General features: G+C 31.5%; 1 protein-coding gene across 1 annotated transcript; it reads right to left on the minus strand.

The window, feature by feature from the left end:
• Nucleotides 1-203: 203 nt before the first annotated feature.
• LOC146922728 (diacylglycerol O-acyltransferase 1C-like) lies at nucleotides 204-7,161 on the minus strand. Its single transcript, XM_085715520.1, has 5 exons — nucleotides 6,815-7,161; nucleotides 6,494-6,694; nucleotides 5,771-5,894; nucleotides 5,402-5,500; nucleotides 204-589 (listed from the first exon to the last, which is right to left on the minus strand). Exons 2-5 carry the CDS (start codon nucleotides 6,568-6,570, stop codon nucleotides 584-586), a joined length of 306 nt encoding a protein of 101 aa, XP_085571646.1. The 5' UTR covers nucleotides 6,571-6,694; nucleotides 6,815-7,161; the 3' UTR covers nucleotides 204-583.
• Nucleotides 7,162-21,354: the final 14,193 nt, after the last annotated feature.

A 21,354-nucleotide genomic window follows, 5' to 3' on the forward strand; every position in this document is an offset into this window, starting at 1 on the left:
CTCACGACTAGTTTTAAACACATGAAAGAAAAAAAACATGGTTACGCCTTTGTAAAATTGTGGTTACACACTTCAAATATTTGGTTATACATAATTTTCCTGTGAAAACAATATTATTTTAAGGCGAGTTATCACTGAAATATCAAAAGTGATAAAATGTAGTGAAAACAATATCATTTTAAGGCATTTTAAAGCGATATATGTATTCGAGTTTAAACTATTTACTCATATCATTTACATGGTGGAATAAGTGCTTCAAATAATAAAACTAAATAAGTTAGCCATATCATATACATGGCCGAATTAGTACATCACATAATAAAATAAAATTCAAAAAATATTTGACACTTACATTAATGTTGGTGATATGTTTATGGAGCATTCAACAAATATTTGACACTTACATTAACTAAAACAAAGAATTACATGTCAAAGAATATTTTGAGCCTAGTATCAAAGCTTTGGTCTGAAATACAGTCCCAGAACTCCCTAAACTGGATCTTGTTAATCGAACCTCCTTGAATTCCTCTTTGCCGAGCAAGAGTATCAAAAAGCATCTCAGCATAGGCCTTTGACTCTTCATTCAATCCTACAATTGAATCCAAAGAAACACTTAGAAATTACTACAATTATAATCAAAGTTTCAATTATTAACATTATTCAATGTAATTTTTCAAAACCATTTTCAAAACACAAAATCCCTAAATTACAACCCTCAAACCCACAAATTGAAGGAAAAATTTGAGATAAGAGCTAGGGAGAGACCACATTTAGCACAAGAGATGGAGCCAAATTGTACATGCAAATAAGCCGAGACCAATCACATTTGAGACAGAAGTAAGGGTTGTAACTACAGCTTAGATAGGAGAAGCCAAACTACATCTACCGCAACTGGGACAAAATGCATCAAAGATCAGGGTCAAAACCCAACAGAGGCTATAAAAGCTAAGCAGATGACCAAAAGGAGGACAGAATAGACAGTCAGACAAATTGATCTAAAGATCAGAGACAAATTGAGGAAGCAGTCCATAGAAAAAAATCCACTAATGAAGAGAGAACTTGGGAGAAACAGTGCAACTGATTCTGACAGCCCTTACTCTAAAAACCTCAGACATACTCCAAACCAAAAATATAGTCATAAATAAATTTGCAGAACAGTGCCTTGTATGTGCTTTCATCAGAAAAAATAAATGCATGCAAATGTCGGTAGAAGTTTGTTATACCCTAATTTTGGACCTAAAAATACTAGCCCAATTCCATTTCTCTTGTATTTCAAGTCATTTGAATGTGTCTCTGATCAATTGCATATTTCTCTGCATATTATTTCAATGTTATTTGCAAAATTCATGAAAAAGGGTATTTTAGTCATTTCCTGCATTCAAACTCATTTTAGTCCTTTAAAAATTGTTTGAGTCTTTTCAATTGGTTTGAGTAAGTCTCTATTTCAATTCTATGTCAAAATCCATTTTAAGAATCACAGTTGAAGTCATTTTGAGTCAGTTCAGCCTCTAGGGGCATTTTAGTCTTTTCATATGTTAAAACCCTGTTTAAATTCTAAAATTTGTCTCTGAGTCTTTTAATTTGCTTGTATAAAGCTCTTGCTTCAATTCCCTGTTAAAAATCCATTTTTAAATTGCATCTGAGTCATTTTGAGTCGTTTTGGTCCCCAGGGGCATTTTGGTCATTTCACACGAAATTTTGGCAGAGAGAGGTTACTTTAAAGTACCTCATTTAGGTAATTGGTTCGTTTTAGTCCGTTTTGTTGCTTTTAATCGTTTCACTTTACGTTATTTTCCATTTATCCATTTTAATTCAATTTTATTTTTAAATTTTTATTGCACTTTAATCCTTCAATTTCTAACACTTGCATTTTAGTCCTTTTTGTTATTTTTCTTTTTAGTCTTTTAATTTTTAATAATTGCAGAATGGTCCCTATTTCGTACCTAGTTTGTTTTTGTCCTTTCTTATTAAGTTTTTGCAGGTCAGTCCTTTAAATTCCAGAAATTGCAAAGAGGCCCATGTCCAAGTTTCAGTCCAAGGCATCAGTCCAAGGATACGTGGCAGTCCCACATTGGTCCAGAATATCACACTTGGCCTATAAATAGAGGCCAACTCATCAATGCACAGGACAATCACCATTCAATCACTGACACATCATCAAAAGGACCTAACAAACTTTCTCTCTCTCCTCAAAACCCTAGCCACCGTAACAAACTCTCAACCACCACAAAAATCACCGTAACAGAATCAGAAACCACTCTAACCACCTCAATTCATCACAAATTCATACCAATTTCATCACAAAAAACTCAATTCAACAATTACTGCATAAGATTGATTCAAATTCATGGAAGATTCTCAGAAAAATTTTCATCACTGAATCTTCACCTTCGCAATTCAAGCAAAGCATCGTCAAAGACGAGTTTACGATCACGAAGGATTTGGTGAAGGAAGAGAAGAAGAGGATCGAAGCAAAAAACGAAGAAGATCAAACACCAGAAAAGTTCGAAAAGACGAAAAGTGAGAAGACGAAGGAGCTTCGATTTATTTTCGAAGATTGAATCAAAATATACATCAGAGACGAAGAAGAGGCTTAAAACATCTTTCTCACCTTTCTCTTGGTTCGAATCTCCAGTTTTCAACAGGTATATTCAAGAACCTTCTCGTTTTTCACTTATAATCTTCATCGAAGGCTCGAATTTGAAAATAAACGGTGAATCGAAGCTAAAACTTCGAAAAGATTCAAAAAGGTTTGAAACGAAACCCTAGGAACACCAATCCTCAAAGATCCACCGTTTATTTTCGAAAACAGAGTTTATAATCATCATCAGCGAAGAAAATATGTTAGATTAGGGTTTAGTTTCAAGAAGATTAGAAAAAAATTGAAAACCCTAGAAACCGTAAGTTCAAGGTCCGATCTACTTCGTTTTCATCACAGTTTCACAAAAATAATCGTAGATCCGTAAACTAGGGAGGAAGACGAACATTTCTGGGTAATTAATTCAAAAGTTAGCATCAGTTCGTTGGATAAGATGAAGATTCCGATGAATCTTCATCTTCCTCCGCCGTCCTCCGTCGTCCTCCCCAGTTTCAGGCGAAGTTAGGTTTCAGAGAGAAGTGGAGAGAAGAATGAGTGAAGAGAGAGAAAGTAGGGTTAAAAATGAATTGGACCGGCCTTCTCTTGTTTATAAAGGGGAGTGAACCAGACCGGTTCAGTTGAACCAGTCTGGTTCGTCCCTGAACCATGTATCTTGACCGTCTGATCTAGGGTTCAGGATCCTGGATCAATCCAACGTCCTTGATGTGTTTGGATGATCCAGGATCCATGCAGGTCTGGGTTGGGCCTAGGCTTCCTTTCTTTTTTCGTTTTTTTGTTGTTTTTTGCTATATACACTTGCTTGCTTGCTAGTTACACCCCCTGCCTTGCTTAAAACTATTGCAAAAATTCCATAAAATTTTTCAGATGTTCTTGAAATTTTTTTTGACCTTTTCGTGATATCTTTATGTGTTAAAACTTGAGGGAAATATATGTAGTATTTTTTGGTATTTTGTTTACTTCTTTTGTTAAAATTTGTGAATTTCTTGTATTTTTGAGTCTAAAAGCCCTTTAAAAATTCCTAAAACATTCCTATGTGTTCTTGATCATTTTCTTGATATTTTTGTGATGTTATTATGTGTTAAATCTTGATTAAAAAAAATATGTGACATTTTCTAGTTAATTGTTTACTATGTTTGTTAAAACTTGTGAAGTTTTATATGTTCTTGTGTCTAAAAATTCTTTAAAAATCCTAAAAATTTTCATACACATTTCTTGATAGTTTTGTGGTATTTTTGTGATGATTTTTGCATATTAAAACTTGGAAATAATAATGTGATGATTTCCTTGCTATTTTGAGATGTTTGGTATTAAAAAATTTGTGAAAATTTGCTTGATTCTAGTTCCAATTTCTTGATGAATGTTTGTGACCTATACCATATGATTTTGTGAGGATTTAGCTACTGTTTGTATGTGTTTCTTGCTGCATGTGAATATGTGTAATTAGTTTCTTGTTTTACAAGTCATGTAAATGTGTGTATGTGAAAATAAAGTGCTAAGTGTGCCTAAAAACATGTCATGATCCTTGACTTGAATATGCCCTATAATTCTCACACTTACAATACAATGAAGTCTTTGAAAATTGCTTATGATAGGAGAATTATAGGTCATGTACTTATTGAGAGGTTAGGTGAATTTTTACTACATTTTGGCACTTTATTCTTGTCATTTTTACTATTCTTTGTTTAGTATTTCCTTGCCTATCTTTCTATTATTTTATGCCTTATTTTCACTAACCACTCTACTACATGTTTCATACATCATGAGCATTTCATCCTCCATCTCACATTCTCATCCTTTTATTTCTTACACCTTAAAATTCATGCAAAAATTAGAATGTAACATTTAGGAATTCTTGTACTTTACTTTTATTCAATTTTGATTTCTTGCAAGACCATAGAATGTATCTAGGCCAATGATGTAAAGGACAATGGACTCTAATGATGTACACCGACACAAGCACCGACACATGCACACACTTCACTTTAGATGTATGGCTAGGATATGCATGTTTAGATGTATGTTTAGGATTGAATGTTTAGATGAATGCTTAGGCTTTATACTTAGAAAAATCATTTTCCAAAAAAATATGAACAATATCACTCAAATCATTTTCTAAATAAACTTTGGGATCAAAATCCCATTGATTTTCCTTTTATTTTCTTAAACAAAAAACTTTAATGAATTTTAATCATACTTTGACTTCCTTTTGCAAAATAACTAATCAAACCTCACAATTTCACAATCTCATGCCCTTGAGGCCTCTCTCTCTCTCATTCTTAAAAATTCCAATTTTCAAGCTTAAAATCAATCAACAAAAACAAAAACATTTTTTGGAAGAGAACTACGGTGGATTTGATCCCTTAAAAGGGTACGTAGGCAAGGAATCAAAATTCCTTCAATTCAAATAAAATAAAATTTCAAACGCTTTCTTCTCCCTCCAATTCTTCACTTAGAAAACTCTTAGGTGTAAATATCACTTTTCAAATAGCATTTAAAAATAAAGCGCGCGCGTAGAAAGTAAAGACGGTTCCTATAGGATACTATAGTCGTTATGGGTGCCTAACACCTTCCCGTAGCGAAAACAACTCCCGGACCTCGATTCTCAAGGGTTTTGCTTATTTTTTCCCTTCCCAAGAAAAAATGAGATATCAAAGGTTAAAAAGGTTCAAACGTAATCCATGTTTGACACCCGAAAAACCAAGATAAAACAAAGTTGAGAATCCAAATTGATGCAACGATGACACAATAATTTTACATGCAAGAATTACATATATCAACACTTAAGTTAAAAACTTTTGTTACCTGGTAGCATAATGTAGGAGCAACCATGAAGTATGCTAAACTCTTGAAGTTCACATTGTGTGGGTACTCCATATTCAAAGTATCAGGCACTGTTTCTCCCTATACCACTGGTAACATGATTGAATAAGGGGAAAAAGCATAACTTTTATCACACACTCATTTGAACAGATTATAGCATAATATCACCATCCAGCAAGAAGCCAAGAACAGAGGATTGGAAGTGGAAGCAGAATGGATTTTACTATAACAATTAGAATACTAGAACCACATACTACAGTGTAATCACGCAGGAATTTGTTGTTCAAAAACTAAAAACCACATAGAACATATAGCATAACCTCTTATATTTATCGAAATACTAATCACTACCTTGTCATTTGAAACAGCAAGCGCTCTCATATCATAGGTTGTATGTGCATATGACACCAATTTTAACCACACTATGCAAGTCAATAGCATCAACGTGGAACCAGATAAAAAAGCAGAATCGCACCTGCACAGTAAGGCCACGGATCCATAAGATATCTTCACAATACCAATGCCCATGAAATGACCAAGAAGAACCTTTTATTATAGATATTATTCATATCCATCATAAGCCAAATCAATGTTTAAAATAAATGCCACAGATGTGCTCAACTTTTATGCTCAAGAAACACAGGGATTTACTTTGATCAAATAGTCAGTTAAGAGCTTGCAAGTGTTACATGAATGTCTGTCAAAGGCCTTTATCACATGACATGAATATCTATGAAGAAGCCACAAAGTTGTTCCCAATTGTTTGTTCCCTTGAAATTACCTTCTGTGTTTCTAATTATATTAATTTTAAATATAATTTAACTTCTACTTTATACGAACCAAACACTAAAATGAGGTTCCTCAAACAGCTTTGAAACTTTTTTAATATGATGCAAAAATAATGTTCAAACATCCCTTCCTAGATATTGACATAATTTCATGACTATAACACATTCATCAAATGAAGCTTATATATTTAAATCTTCAAAATTGATATATGATACATGAATGATAACAATTGTCTGAATTAGTTTAGATAGAAGTCGAGGAGTCAACTTTTAAGTCTATACTGACCTGAGGATGACTAAAACTGGATAGATAATTGCAACAGTTGTAATTACAATATGAAGTAGAACAACAACCTGCAACATTCAAATCAACTTTTAAGTCTATTCTTAAAGAGGATCATCAAACCCATTACCAACACATGAAGAGGGGCCAATCTCTCAGCGATTTTGAACTAAACCAAAAGCCGGATCGAATCAACCATCCATACTGCAAAACATATAATTACATATAAAAATGAAAATTTTAGAAAATTAAAATTGATTAAACAGATAAAAAGCATTTTTTTTACAAGTTGGAAATTCAAATTTCGCGGATAGATAGACAAACCTTCATCAAATTTTCAATAATAAGCCTACTATTCACCGCAACAAGCACCACAATACAGAGATTGAACAGTCCTGCATGACTCTGACGGCCGACGACTGTGAGAGTGGGAGGAGAAGGCCAGGTTGAGTTTTCACTGTTTAAGGGAGAGAGTGGGAACGACTGGAAGTGAGTGAGAGGCAGAGTGAGAGGGAGAAGAAAGGGAGATCTAAGAGAGAGAAGAGGGTGAGAAAGAGAAAGTTGTGTGAAATTTCAAAAATACCCATGCCACATAAGGGGTGTATGGAAGAGTGGTATGGAGAAGGGTGTTCACCAATCTTTTTCCTTATTTTATTGGTTCATATTCAATTGTCATCATTGTATTATTTTAATACAATGGCCATTTTGAACAATGTTTCTTTAATATGCTTCATAGAATATAGTACTGTTGACATAACTTTATCAAGTCAGAAAGTTACCATATGCATGCATGTCGAAATAAACAATTAGATCAACATTAATTTACCCCCACATTGGAATGCATTTCATACAGGTCGAAGCAATTTACCTATCATCAGAAACTATACTTAAAGAATTTAAACTTTAGAAGGCATAACTCAATTCTATATGTTTAACTCAATTCATTGCATTTATGTAGCAAAGAAAATTAGCAAGTACATATACACAGATTTTAAAGTATCTCATATTTACAAATGTGACTATTGATCATGAACATTTTAATCACCTTCCCACTATTAATTCATAACAGAACTTGTACAGATACTTGTATTCAACTTACAGAGGCATACAAATGTTTCATACAAGCTGTTGTAGTTCAGCCTATTAGCATACACATAATTTTTAACTTAGATGGCATAACTCACTCCTAAACACTTACCTAAATTCATTACATTCATCAAAGAGAATTTACATGTACTTATACAATTTTTAAAGTCATTTTTCCATATCTGGTTTACATATGTATATAGTAAGCATAAAATTTTGATCACTTTAACCACTAATTAAATATAGGTATACTGAGATGTAAAAACATATTATATAGACCAGAACAGAATTTTCTATACCACATGTATACATTAATTACTGAGATAATATTTCATGATGTTCAATCATAACATACAGGATGACACAATTTCGTTTTCAGCTACACAGGGATATATCGAAAACATCATTTTTTTTTTCAGTAGCATTGATCATAAGGGATACTCATCTCACTTTTCAAAATACAAACTTCATAAGAAGCTTTTCAAAACAATATTCTTGTGTAGTGTATTATACTATCACACATCCTTATGATCTTAGACCACAAATCAAACTTGATTGTCTTATACCTTACACATTAATATAAAGGTCTTCTTCTTATGTAAATAAAAAAAAATTAGCTTCATAAGAGATATTCAAGCAAGCTGAAGACATACCTCATCTCCTTGCTCAACTAAGTAAAGGCTGCTTGCCTTTCCATGCCCACTAAATAGTATAGTAAATCTTCATCACAGTATACAAACTTCACACCATAAAGAAATAGTTATGCAGTGCATTATCTTCCAAATTAATATACTCCTATGCAAGAGAATTCATTATGTTCAGCCGTCAAAATCATTCCACCATGTGATCCTGTAAAATTCTTTGGATGTGCATTCGATAAGTGCATCTAATTTGATGCATATCCATTTTGACAATGCTAAAAGTTGAATTGTTAGAAGAATGTACCAACCTTCATAATAAAATCCATAACTTTTCCAATGTCTATCAATTTAATATATTTGAATTCAAGATGAATCAAAATAGACATTATATATTGCTTTAAGGTGCTCTTTTAATTTCTCAAATTTATTTCCAATTATAAAAAAACATCTACCCAAGTTTTCAAAATAAGAACACGCCTAAACAATTTTATAAACATTGAGTAAATTTCAATAAGATGTATTCAAATTTCTAGTAAGCTAAATTGAATACTCACTTAAAGGTTTTAATAGGCTAGATCACAAATCATATTCGCTTGAGGCAGATTAGTTAAGGAGACTTACCTGAATCTTTAGCATACAAATAGTATGTAAACCCCCACATTTGTACATACCGGTAACAGCAAAGCCTGAGCGCCCATAACTGCGGAAGAAGTGAAATCATCATACTTGTTACCATTGTCATAATCGTCTCCAGCGATAATTCCTTAGATTGTTGTATGCGGATGACCGAAGGATCACAACCTGCAAAACAAGAAAATAAAACGTAAAACCTGAGGCGTGACTATGTCACTGAACTAAGGAATTATCCGCAGAATTGCGCAACTCCCCCAGAGTACAACAGGTTCATCTCGGCGATAATCATACCGAGGCTATCAGAACACGAGAAAAATACACAGACTTAATGACTCAGGCTCTTAGTATTTTGTAACACTGAAAGAAGTAGCTTTTAAGAAAATGGTTTGTAGTAGTGTATCTTAAGTAAAAGTTGTTTTATTTATACAGTACCATATTGAGAAAACCTTAAGCACGTTTTTGTTTCACTCAAATGCAATTGGGTGCTATTATTTAGGTAAGTGGAGATTGACCAAAAGCAGTTGCTAAAATGATGGGAAGACTCTTAGTAATATCTCAGTAGCTAGTAAATAGGTAACAACAAATTTTTTTGACTGTTAAACAAATTTAATTTAAATGTGAGAAATTGTGGTCAACATGGTAACTTACCTTGAGATAAAATAGGAGTAAAAATTCAACAGTACAATCACGTTTCTTTTCCTTCTCTTTAATAGCTAATCATAATAATAATAATTATAAAAATAATAATAATAACTTTTGAAATAATTTCATATATACAACAGTCCCTAAGAATTCGGAGGCTCAGCTCTGGGAATGAAAAGAGGTCAGTGATAAAATCAAAACGTATTTTTTTTAAAAGAGCAATGTTCTATTTATATTTTTTAAAAGATAAATACAAGGTGTCGTATATATGCGGTACACCCAAAGGTGAAAATGACTACCGTATACATGAAGAACCCCCACCTAACACCAAAAGCAAGAGTACCTAATTTTAATAGACCTAAAAGGCTAAAACAAGAGGATAGAAAATGGTCGGGGGTATTAAAAAAAAATTGGAGGGCAGTAGTACTAGTGGGTATTAAAATAAAATTTGAGGCCCATGGCTGAGGGAGGCCAAGCTCTGTTGAGCTGTTTGCACCCCCTCAGGGCCGGGCCTGCCTCCGGTCGCAAATCTAAGAAACTTTTCACCTTTTAGATTCATTTAATAAATGATGTATGTGGTCTATAATACATACATCATTTATTGAATGAATCTAAAAAGTGAAAAGTTTCTTACATTTGAGACCGGATGGAGTATATTGTTAATTATTATTTTTATGGGTAGTGTTAACTTGTGCCCTTAGGGCACATGTTAAGAAATCCAAAAAAAAAAAAATATTCTCTTAAACTTTTTGCATTCAATTCATTAAAGATTAAATTTAATACATGCATTCCAATACATTATTTCTACATTTGGTTTCTAAACTTGTGCCTTAAGTGCACAAGTTAACATTTCCCTATTTTTATTTTTATTTTTATTTGTATATTGTTAATTTGTTAGTGAATGTTGCTTTTAGAATCATACATAATCGATTCATATTCTGCATGTCTTGATTGAACAGAGGCGTTCTGATTGTTGCTCTGAATTTTGAATTGGTCAATAATAACATGTTTTGGTGCATGTTAGATTTTTATCAGTTTATTGAGATATTTTTCTTTTTAGGAAACACCATTTCATTATGAGCAATGATCCTTTAATATTTACTATTCATTGTATATAATATTTATTTTTTCTTCTAGTTTTTTAGTATCACAATTCACAAGTGCAATTTCCCAACAGTTTTTCAGACTCGATCTCATCAATCAAAGGTAATTCTTCTGATACATGAGACTATGTGCTGTACAACATGGTTGGTATCTTTTTCAAAACTTTCTATCATATTATGTTAGTGAGTTCTTTCTATCATATAAGCTTTAAGAAAATCAAGCTCCCATGCCTTAAACACAATGGCCATAACATTGATTAGGTTTTGTCTTACCTTCAAAGGTTCTTCAACCATCATGGCTAAAACTCTCACAATATCCTTATAAAAGCTTACTTGAGTCCATTATTTATTTCCAAGTTGGAAAACAGAGAATAAGTCATCATCATATTTACTAAAAATAATACAAACAAAACTTACAAAAGGTTTTGCTATCGATGTGTCCAAGAATATGTTGTGTCCAAGAAATGCAGCAATCTCAATCATCTGCAAAGGATTCCGAGTAGTACCAAAACCAATGGCTCAAAAAATGATGCGGCGATTATAGAAGAATAAGAATTCCAAAAAACAAAGACATGAGCTATCAGTGAGTTTCGCTTCAAAAAAGATTCTCTAATTGATATGTTTGAAAATAACCAGTTATCGTTAAATTACAACGAAAAATAAACCAAACCTTTACATTCCCAACCTTTTTCACAATACTTCTTTTCGTGTTTGTACTTCAATACTATCTTTTTGTTTGATATGTCGCATTTCACGGTGCTTGTTACAATGCAAACACCATGAAATGTGATAAATCAAAGATGACATTACAACCATCATGAATGTCTCTTCCTCGATGTAACAAGTATCGTAAAATGCAATGAATCAAACACAAAGACAGTAGTGAAGTGAAAGTACATACACATAAAGAAGTATTGTTAGCAAGGTTGAGAATTTAAAGGTTGGTAGATTTATTGTTTAAATTTAAGGCTTAATTGCACTTTTGACCCCCTATCTTTCCAAAACTTGCGGTTACAACCCCCTAACTAATTTAAATACAAAACAGTCCCCTAAGTATTGAATCTTTGGCAGTTTTGACCCCCAACGCTAACGTGGCACCCTAAATGAGATGCCACGTGTCATTTTTTTTATTTTTTTTTGGCCTTCGGGGGCCAAAACTGCCAAAGATTCAATACTTAGGGGGCTGTTTTGTATTTAAATTAGTTAGGGGGCTGTAACCGCAAGTTTTGGAAAGATAGGGGGCCAAAAGTGCAATTAAGCCTAAATTTAATGATAACTGATTATTTTCAAACCTATCAATTCGAGAATCTGTTTTCGAAGCAAAACTCGTTGATAGCTCATGTTGGTTTTTGGGATTATCATTCTATTATAACCTCCACATCACTTTTCAATCCATTGGGTTTTGATACTACTGTGAATAATAGTTTGTAGATGATGGAGATTGCTGCATTTCATGGACACGTTAATAGCATAACCTCTTGCGTTTTCTGTATAATACAGCAAACTGATCAAATTAAATAAGAGAATAGAACCAATGTTGATATAAAATTGACATGAATTCCGCCTATGACTACCGTATCAATAATCAAATATAAGACTACATTAATAAAAGATGCTTTGAAGCAAATTGACACTACATTAATAAAAGATGTCTTTTAACATAAACAGTCTTACAACGGTTTGCTGCCAGCGGTGGTTTAAGCTCGGCGTTTCGGAGGCACTGCCGGAGATAAGGGAACTTTTTCATTGTTAAACTCATGAGAATGAGATGAAATTACTTTCAACATCAGCATCTGCTTTTGACATATTTATATGAATCTTATACTATTATATTTTACACTTGCTGTTCTGCTTATTTATTGCCTGATGCAACTCTAATTGGTAGCCGGTGAGTTTTTTCTTCTCCTTGTAATGGTTTGATGTGTTAGTATAATAACATGTTTTGTTTACGACGATCAAGAAAGCGAGTGAGGCTTCTAATTTGTTGGCAGAATGGGGCTATTTTGAGCTATTGTCTTTTTCATTATTTAATGCTTGCATTGCATTGAATTGCATACTTAGTACATTGTCTTATGTATGTATTCTTCATCTTCTGTATGTTCACCACTTAGAATAGGCTTGTTTTCTGCATAAGTTATTCAATAACCGATATTATGAAACTAAATTTCCTATGTTTTGTCTACTAACATAAGGCTTGATAATTTCCTCTTCTACTATACATTTCTGTTTTACACAATTTTCATTCGGTTTTAAATATCTATGGACAGTTATAATTAGTTTAACAATTTGCATAAGTTGTTTAAATAAATTGGTTTAACAAATATAATTGGCCCTCAAAAGAGGAACTAAGACTCATAAATCTCTTTTCCCTTTTTCAGTGTGATTATGTTGCCTAATTGGAATATATGCTTAACTGTTTTGTTTCTTGATTTCTTGTTGCATCAGTTGATCAATTATTTTCATTAAGTAATCAAAATATAAGTAGAGCTTCATATTTGATACTTATTCTTGCATGATTGTTTTGAGTGAATTAGTGTTTATGACAAACTTCCAAATGTAGTAAATTTTACAGCTAATCATTACTCTCCCTCAATTTTATCTCAGTTGTTTGGTAATTTGTCATTCAGACTGTGTTGGTGCCAGCGGAATTTTTGGCTTCTAATAATGATATGAAATATGCACTAAGCTAGAACAAGAAACTTGTATGAGGAAATAAAATATCTAAGAAGAAAGATGAACATTAAATTAATAAAACTCACTTTGTTACACTCTATTTGTTTTTGTTGTGATATCTAAAATACAAAACTTATGAACATTTTATAGTAACGTACATGCTAAAAATTGAGTGAACAATACTTCAAACAATTATAAACCTCTCATGTACTCTCCTTCCTATTATTACTCTTATTCCAGAGTAAACATTCCTTTACATTATTCTTTGCACTTTCCATCTTTAGATTATTCCATTTCTCTCAAAAAAAAAAAAAAAATCTTTAGATTATTCCATATTTAGTAAACACTAAATATTTCACTTATTCTCACACCCTCAACAAATTTAACACAACAAGCGAATTGTAAAATAAAAGAATAGAGATTTCAGTTACATTGTAGCCATTCTTACAAGTATGGATTTTTTTTTCCTATGCTTGCTGAATATTCAGTTACAGAGCATCAAATTTTATTCCATACGTGCCAACCAGAACTCAAAAGATAACTTAGACCAAAATTCTAGAGCAATAATCAAAACATAACAGTATACTTTCAAGCCAGTCAATAGTTAAATACAATAAATAGTAGCATCAGCATTAACAAAATCCTATATAGTTGCTTTCTATCAATCTTACAACAATATGAGTATAATATATCACTTTAATAGTGCCGACATGGTGCACAAGTATAAAGGTGTGTTTGATGAAAAGTTAAAAATCTGCATGACCCATTTCATCGTTCTTCTTCAACAAACATAAGAATACAGTATAACCTATTAGGGTGTGTTTGATGGACAAGATAAAAAAGCAGGATATGATTAATATATCATATCCTATTTTAATCTTTGGTTTGATGCACCAAATAGATATGATAAATTATTCCTTTTACATATCCTATCTTATCACTCCTTTGTAATTTCTATCCTAAGTTTATGTTGGGTTATAATTATCCTGTCACGATAAAGAAATCCTAATTTTACCCTCACCCTTGTCTTCTTAATAATTTGTCCATACTTTCATCTCATCTTCTTCCTCTTGTTCATGCCATCATGTATGCTATATTGATAATTTTTTTTCTTAATTCCTCTCTCTTATTATAGATTTTAATTCTTTTTTCTACAGACTGCTTTTGTTCTTGTTCTTATTCCATTTTTTCTTTATTGAATTCAATTTCTCTTCTATCGATTTTTCCTCCTTGTTTTATTGAATTCCTTTTTTTGTCTGATTTCTCTTATTTTTATGTTATTTCGATTTCTCATCCTTTTTCAGTTCTTTTTGTGTTAAATTCCTCTTTCTTGATTTCAATTGATTTCCTCTGTTTCTATCTCTCTTCCTTTGTGTGTAGATTTTTTCACAGATTTTTTCCGCATCAAACAAGATAAATGTTATCATGTCCATATCATGTCTTTATCCTATCCTAACCATCAAACGGACCCTTAAAATATAAAAAATAAAAAATAAAAATACACACAAAAACACAATGATGATGAAGTAGAAGTACCAAGTACGATGTTTGTTTTCTTCAATCAAGCACTCTGACTGAAAAGGAATAGGAAATCGATTTGGTGAAACCCTTTTCTCTGCACAAGTTGTGATAGAAGAGGAAGAGGAAATCAATTTGGGGGTTGTGAGCAGCGATCAATTATGAGAAAACAGATTGAAGGGGATTCGATTCTGAGAAAAAAGTATTTGGGGGTTGAGCAATTGAATTGATTTTAGGGAAGGAGGGATCGATTGAAGGAACTGGAGTGATTGATAGAGGATCCATTGAACGATTGCAGGTTGGGATTTTGGAAGGAAGGATGGAGTTCTGTAGTTTGGTGAGAGGAAGGAGGTGGAGTGATTTTTTATTTTATCTTTGAGCTTTTTTTGTTGTGCGAGAGAAAGAAAAAGGTGAAAAAAATTGAAAGAGACTGAAAATTTGAGTGCGTTGTTTTGGAGGCATGTGAATATTTCATGAAAATTTGTGCGCCTTTTTTTCTCTTATACCCTATAGCAACGCCAGAATGGAATTTCAGTTGCTATATTTAATCTATACCAACGCTATTTTTCTGCAGTCACTAAAGATGTTTGTTGCTATATGGCAAATTTCTTATAGTGACCTCTCGTTTTGTTACATCTCAGTAGGGTTTATACTATTGCATTCATTGGAATAATAATAATAATAATAATAATAATAATAATAATAACAACAACAACAACAACAACAACTAGATTTTTGACCCATGCTCCGCACGGGTTTATTGTAAAGGGATTGACATACGAATCATAAAATGCAATATATAATTGGTAACGTTGAAAAAAATAAGACGTGATAATTCATAGTAGACAAAATAAAACACTTCATAAAATGTATGAAATCTGAAAATATTATAAAAGAAAATTCGGTAATCCTGTCAATAATTCGGGAAAAGAAATATGAAATTTTTAGTACATTACCATGTAGTTTCATCACACATTGTGAAATACTTCCTCATATACGACGTTAGACGTTACATTGGTATCTTCACCATCTTCATCAATGATCAATATCTTTAGTCCTTATTTGTATGTGACTCTTGAAACAGCAACATACAACTGTCCGTGAGAAAATACTGGTGTTGGTAGATATACACCAACAAGTTTAAGCGACTACCCTTGACTTTTGTTAATTGTCATTGCAAATGATACAGTCAAAAGAAATTGTCTTCGTTAGGTTAAATTACTGCTAACCTAATACATCAAATGAGAGGGAAAATATTAGTTTAAGTTGTTGCAGATCTAACAAAATTAATAAATAAGGATAAGTGTAGAAAATATTATCAAAAAAAAAAGGAAAAATGATAGGAATGAAATTGGTGCGATGCATTTTTTTAGATGAAATTTGTTAGGTTAAATTACTGCTAACATAATAAAGCAAATGGAAGGAAAAATATTAGGTAAAGTTGCTGCAGACCTAACAAAATTAATAAATAAGGATGATAATAATAATAATACATCTAGAAGCAAACATGACTCTCTTATGACTGAGTTATGACTAGGTTATTCAAAAAGAAACATGTATTAATTGAGAAGATATTTTTATTGAAAATTATGACTCAATTATGATTCAGCAAGCATGACTCGGCTAGTCTTAGAAGAAACATTAAGTTATAACTATTCCGTAGGTATGAAAAATGTCTATACTAAACACTTTCGTACATGTCGTGCGACAATTATATTGCGACATATTGTCATGACATTGAGAGTTGAAAAACACAATTTTCTCAAACAATCATTTTTACGCACTATTTTGGGTCAAATGATTTGGTCATTTAAGAGGAGCATAATCCATCAATGCATACCTTCTTATTCAGAATGCTAAGAAACTTTGCAAGTCTCTTGTATGTATTTTCATGTCTACAAGGAAAAATGTGGGGACAAAAATAGGACTAATTATCCTTGTGTATTTTTACAAGATTATTATTCAAACTTCACGTATATTACAAGGTTAATTTGAACAATTGACCTTTAACTTTAAATTTTAAAAATAATAATTTTGAATGTTAAATAAATCACGCACAATTGATTTTCTCTCATCTTCATGAACTAAACATAATTTTGGAGTAATGTATTTCAATCACAAACTACATTCATGAACGACCAATATATCTTGCAAAGAATTATAGGTGTCACATTCTTCATGTATTAAATATAACTTTTGTAGTTATGGATTTCAATCACAAACAACAACACCACCACCAATTACATGCATGAGCCACCAATATATCTTTCAAAGAGTACATGTTTTATTCATTCTTCATGTATTAAATAAGACTTTCGAGTCATGCATATCTTATGAGAATAAATATTATATATGTTAGAAACATGGGCGTAACTATGTGTAAGAGAGGGGTAGCTTTGGCTACCCAAAAACTATTTTTTTTTATTATTTGTATTAGTAAGTGTATTTTATGTTTAGCTACTCAAAAAAAAAATTAGGTACCCCAAATAAGTTTATATGTGGAAAGTTAAGAGAATAAATTACTCAAAAGATTACAACTTGTTTAATAGACTTATTTTCTCTTATTTTAACATTTTCGGTATCTTAAGTAATTAAAAAGAGGGCATTGTTAGCGATGAAAATTGTAAAGATAAAACTAATAAGTAAAATTGCATAGTTGTTTGCATATATTATAATTATAGACAAATTATATTATAGATGAATTGGACCTTTTGAAGTGTTGTTGAACTCAATTTTTTTTTATTAAATTGCTATATTTATTTATTTTAGTGTTACTTTAATTTACAATTTATATAAGTAAAATTATTGTGATTTTTTTTTATTAAAAAAAATCTTCTTTTATTTGGCCACCGAGTACAAAACTGACTAGCTTCGCTGCTGGTTAGAAATACAAATAGATTATCAATTCTAACCCTTATTACATTTATGTATTATTTTTCTATCTTCTGTTCAATAACTGAACTAACTTTTTTTTTTTAAATAACCACATAAGATTTAGTAACATTTTATTATTTTATGAAAAAAATTATAAATTAAATTATTTACCACTTTGAAATTAGATGGGGAATATCAACAAAATTATTTGTAACCGTTTGATTATTTACCTCATAAATTATTCTTTTATGTTTATTTTTTTCTTGTTTTTCCACACATATGTAAGGTAAAAGACACTATTTTGAAAAAAATAAAAAGCATAAAAAATTGTTACCTTCTAATTATTTGGCATATAATATTAAAAATAATTAGTGCATATCAATTTTTTAAAGGAGGAAGTGTATATCAAAATATTTATATTATATGTATGCATTATTTAAAATTAAAAAAAAAAAATCACACCCTTTATGGATGGGTTTGGGCGGTCCCCAATTCCAACCATGATCAAGGCAACCACTAGCTATTCTTATGAATATTTACTTAAAAAAACCAACATAATTTAAAATAATATACGACGTCGAATATATATTTGCTATCAAATTTGAATAAATTACAACTTATAAATTTGAGAGCCTTTTTCTGTATGATATTATAGTAACCAGTAACAATACTTTCATATTTGCTATTAAATATTGAATTTTCTTCAAACTCTCATAAACATTTAATGGCTTTACATGCAAAAGTTGTAGTCTGGTAGTCTTGCCCTCCATTTTCTTGTACAACTTTAGACACTGTTCAATCGAACGGTTACAAATTCTCTTGAACATGTCCACGTATGAGGTAGTAAGTGCATCAGTCACTACTTTAGCAGAAATACAGTCTCTTTCATTGCATAGAGTTCTATTTCTTCTGACAGGGGTCTGTCCATCCAATCAGCTTTCTACGATAAACAGAATGTCCATAGCTAGGTTTTTAAACATATTTTACATTCTTTTCAGATTATCATGCAATAAAATATGCTATAAAGTACTAATTGTGGCCAAACCTGAAAATCCTTATTTGTTTATGTAATTTAAGACATGCATAGTAAGTATCGAACATGTTTGCTATGTAATACCAAAATCCTTTTGGATCTATTCAATGTCATTAGAATTTTCTTAAAAACCGATTTCATCTCATGTATTTTATCGTGTAATTTAAGTGTAGCCACAATATAATCTTGTGTGTTGGTGGATATATGCATCAGGAAGATTATGAATATATATATATATATATATATATATATATATATATATATATATATATATATATTCTGTTGTCGTTGCATTCCAAGTCAACTGTAAAAAATGTGACACCATAAATCCCACAATAATCTGTTTAGTATTTATAAACTTTTAAGTCACATTGGACCGTTAAAATTATAGATTTTCAAAAACTTTTTGAGACAAGGACGTTACAACTTATACATATAATTCATACTTAATTTTTGAAAAATTAATAATGAGAAAATTTGCCTTTACGGCTAACATTTGAAAATTACAAATGTTTTACAAATTTGATTAAAAAGTTTGAGCTTAAATTGAATGAATTAATCCCAACCAGATGTCACCTATCAGAGCGGACCATATTCCTAAAATGACAGACTAATACAAAACAAGTCTTCCTAAAAGACATGTATTTCACTCCAGGACTCATACCACATAGAATTATGATTAAGCAAACGCATGGTCAAGTCGGCAAACACAAACAACGAATGGGTGAGTTTCGAACACATGTTATAATATAAAACAAATGAGAAGAGCACACAAGAAATAAAATTGGAACCGTATTAGAACACAACCATAATATTCAAAACCTTGATGTAACAGCTCAATCTACATTAGTCACTAAATCACTAAAACATAACTTTCTAAATCTTCACGAATATAACGTCCATTAAGTTTATTATTGGTGTGTTTTTCACAACGAATTCAAGGACATTCAATATTTCCATGCAATTTGTTTGTTCTTCAAATTATGACTCTTAGAGATGAAATGTTATTCAAGGAAATCCAGCAATTAATTGATTGTTTTCAAAGATTTTGGGATGCTCCCTTTCAAATATATCTAAAACATGGTATTTGAGAATGTATCTAAAACATGTCCATTGAGATGGTCTCCACCGAGATTTAATAGCCTAAGAGTGCTACTCATTTTTGTCAAATGGAGCCATTGAAGATATTATGAGAAAGAAGAAGTGCTCCAAGACTTGAAGTGCTGCAAAAGGATTCATGGATTCTTCCATTAAAATCGTTGTTTGAAAGATAAAAAATATAGAAAAAGGATGCGACCACTAATTTTTGTTAAGTTAATAGAGATGAATCTATTGCTTGAGCTGTCCAAATAGATGGCATTTTTAAAAGAAGTTGGAGTATGCCCTTGTTGTTAATTTGTTGGAACGAAGGTCCAGTTCAAGCAAATTTGAGCTAAGATTCAGAAGAGGCCCTTCAAAATTTGTTAGAAAACTGTATGAAACATTTAGGATGACCATAGAATAAAAACTCCAAATCCAGTTTGGTATTGGTCCTGAATCTTGGTTTAATTAATAAGTCTAGGAATTGCAATTTCAGAAATTCAGGGAATTCTCTCAAATAGCATGAATACAACCAAAGACATTTCAAATTCGGAAAAGATGAGGATGCCTCATAGTCATGCCTAATACTTGTTGCATCAATAAACAATGTTATTCACAAGATCAAGTGTACTCAAATTTTGGAGCCTTCCAATCACATCAAGTTGTATAGTGCCATTGAACTTGTTTTTGGGAAGTTGAAGTAAAAGGAGTCTTATGAGTTTGAAGATAGAAATAAGAATAGGCCCTTCAAATTTGTTGCCACTTAAATCAACCACCTCTAATAATGACAAAGAAGCATTTGCATTTGGAATCCCTTAATGAGTAGTCACAAGAGTCTTTTAATGTATTAAAATTTTAAAGTAGTTTTTGATTATGCACTCTATTAGTTAAAATAGTCGATCATGCTAAAATAATCTCTCAATACTCACAATAACTCTTTTCATTTAGAGACTGGAGTGATAAATAGTATCTATAAGTATTGATATGACAATATTAATGAAACATTTTAATATCACAGATTATTTTGACTAATGAAGTGTACAATAAAAGACTATTTTGAAATATCGATACATTAAAGGACTATTGTGATTAGTCGTTATGTTGGAACAAAATAAGTTTAAACAATGCCTCTTATGTTTTGATAAAAACAAGGTATTAAAAGATCAATTGAATATGCTAATATTTGTTCAAGTGTGCATGACCATAGACAAAAAATTATACAAAGTCTTATTAAAGTCTTGGTTCTGAAAGAACAAATTTAGAGCAAATAATTTTCAAGAGAAGCTAAGTTGCAAGTCAGAATATGAAGAAGTCTGACTCTGATGACTACCCAGACTCTAGAAGCAATTAGACTCTGATGATTAACCAGAAGCTGGACCTCAGACTCTGGAAGCCAGACTCTGAATAGCTGAAGAACAAAGAAGAAGAAGCATTGGATGTGAAGCTATGATAGTTCTGGAGATCAAGCACACTGGTTCTGAAAGTGTCAGAAGGTCAATGGATGTCACTTTCATTGAAGGACAAAACGGGGAATTAGGTGAAATTTAGAGATTTAGGAATTTGGGGATTAAACTCGGGATT

This window comes from Medicago sativa, chromosome 5 (genome assembly GCF_051527215.1).
Source record: "Medicago sativa cultivar Bolivia chromosome 5, Bolivia_mono, whole genome shotgun sequence".
NCBI lineage: Eukaryota > Viridiplantae > Streptophyta > Magnoliopsida > Fabales > Fabaceae > Medicago > Medicago sativa.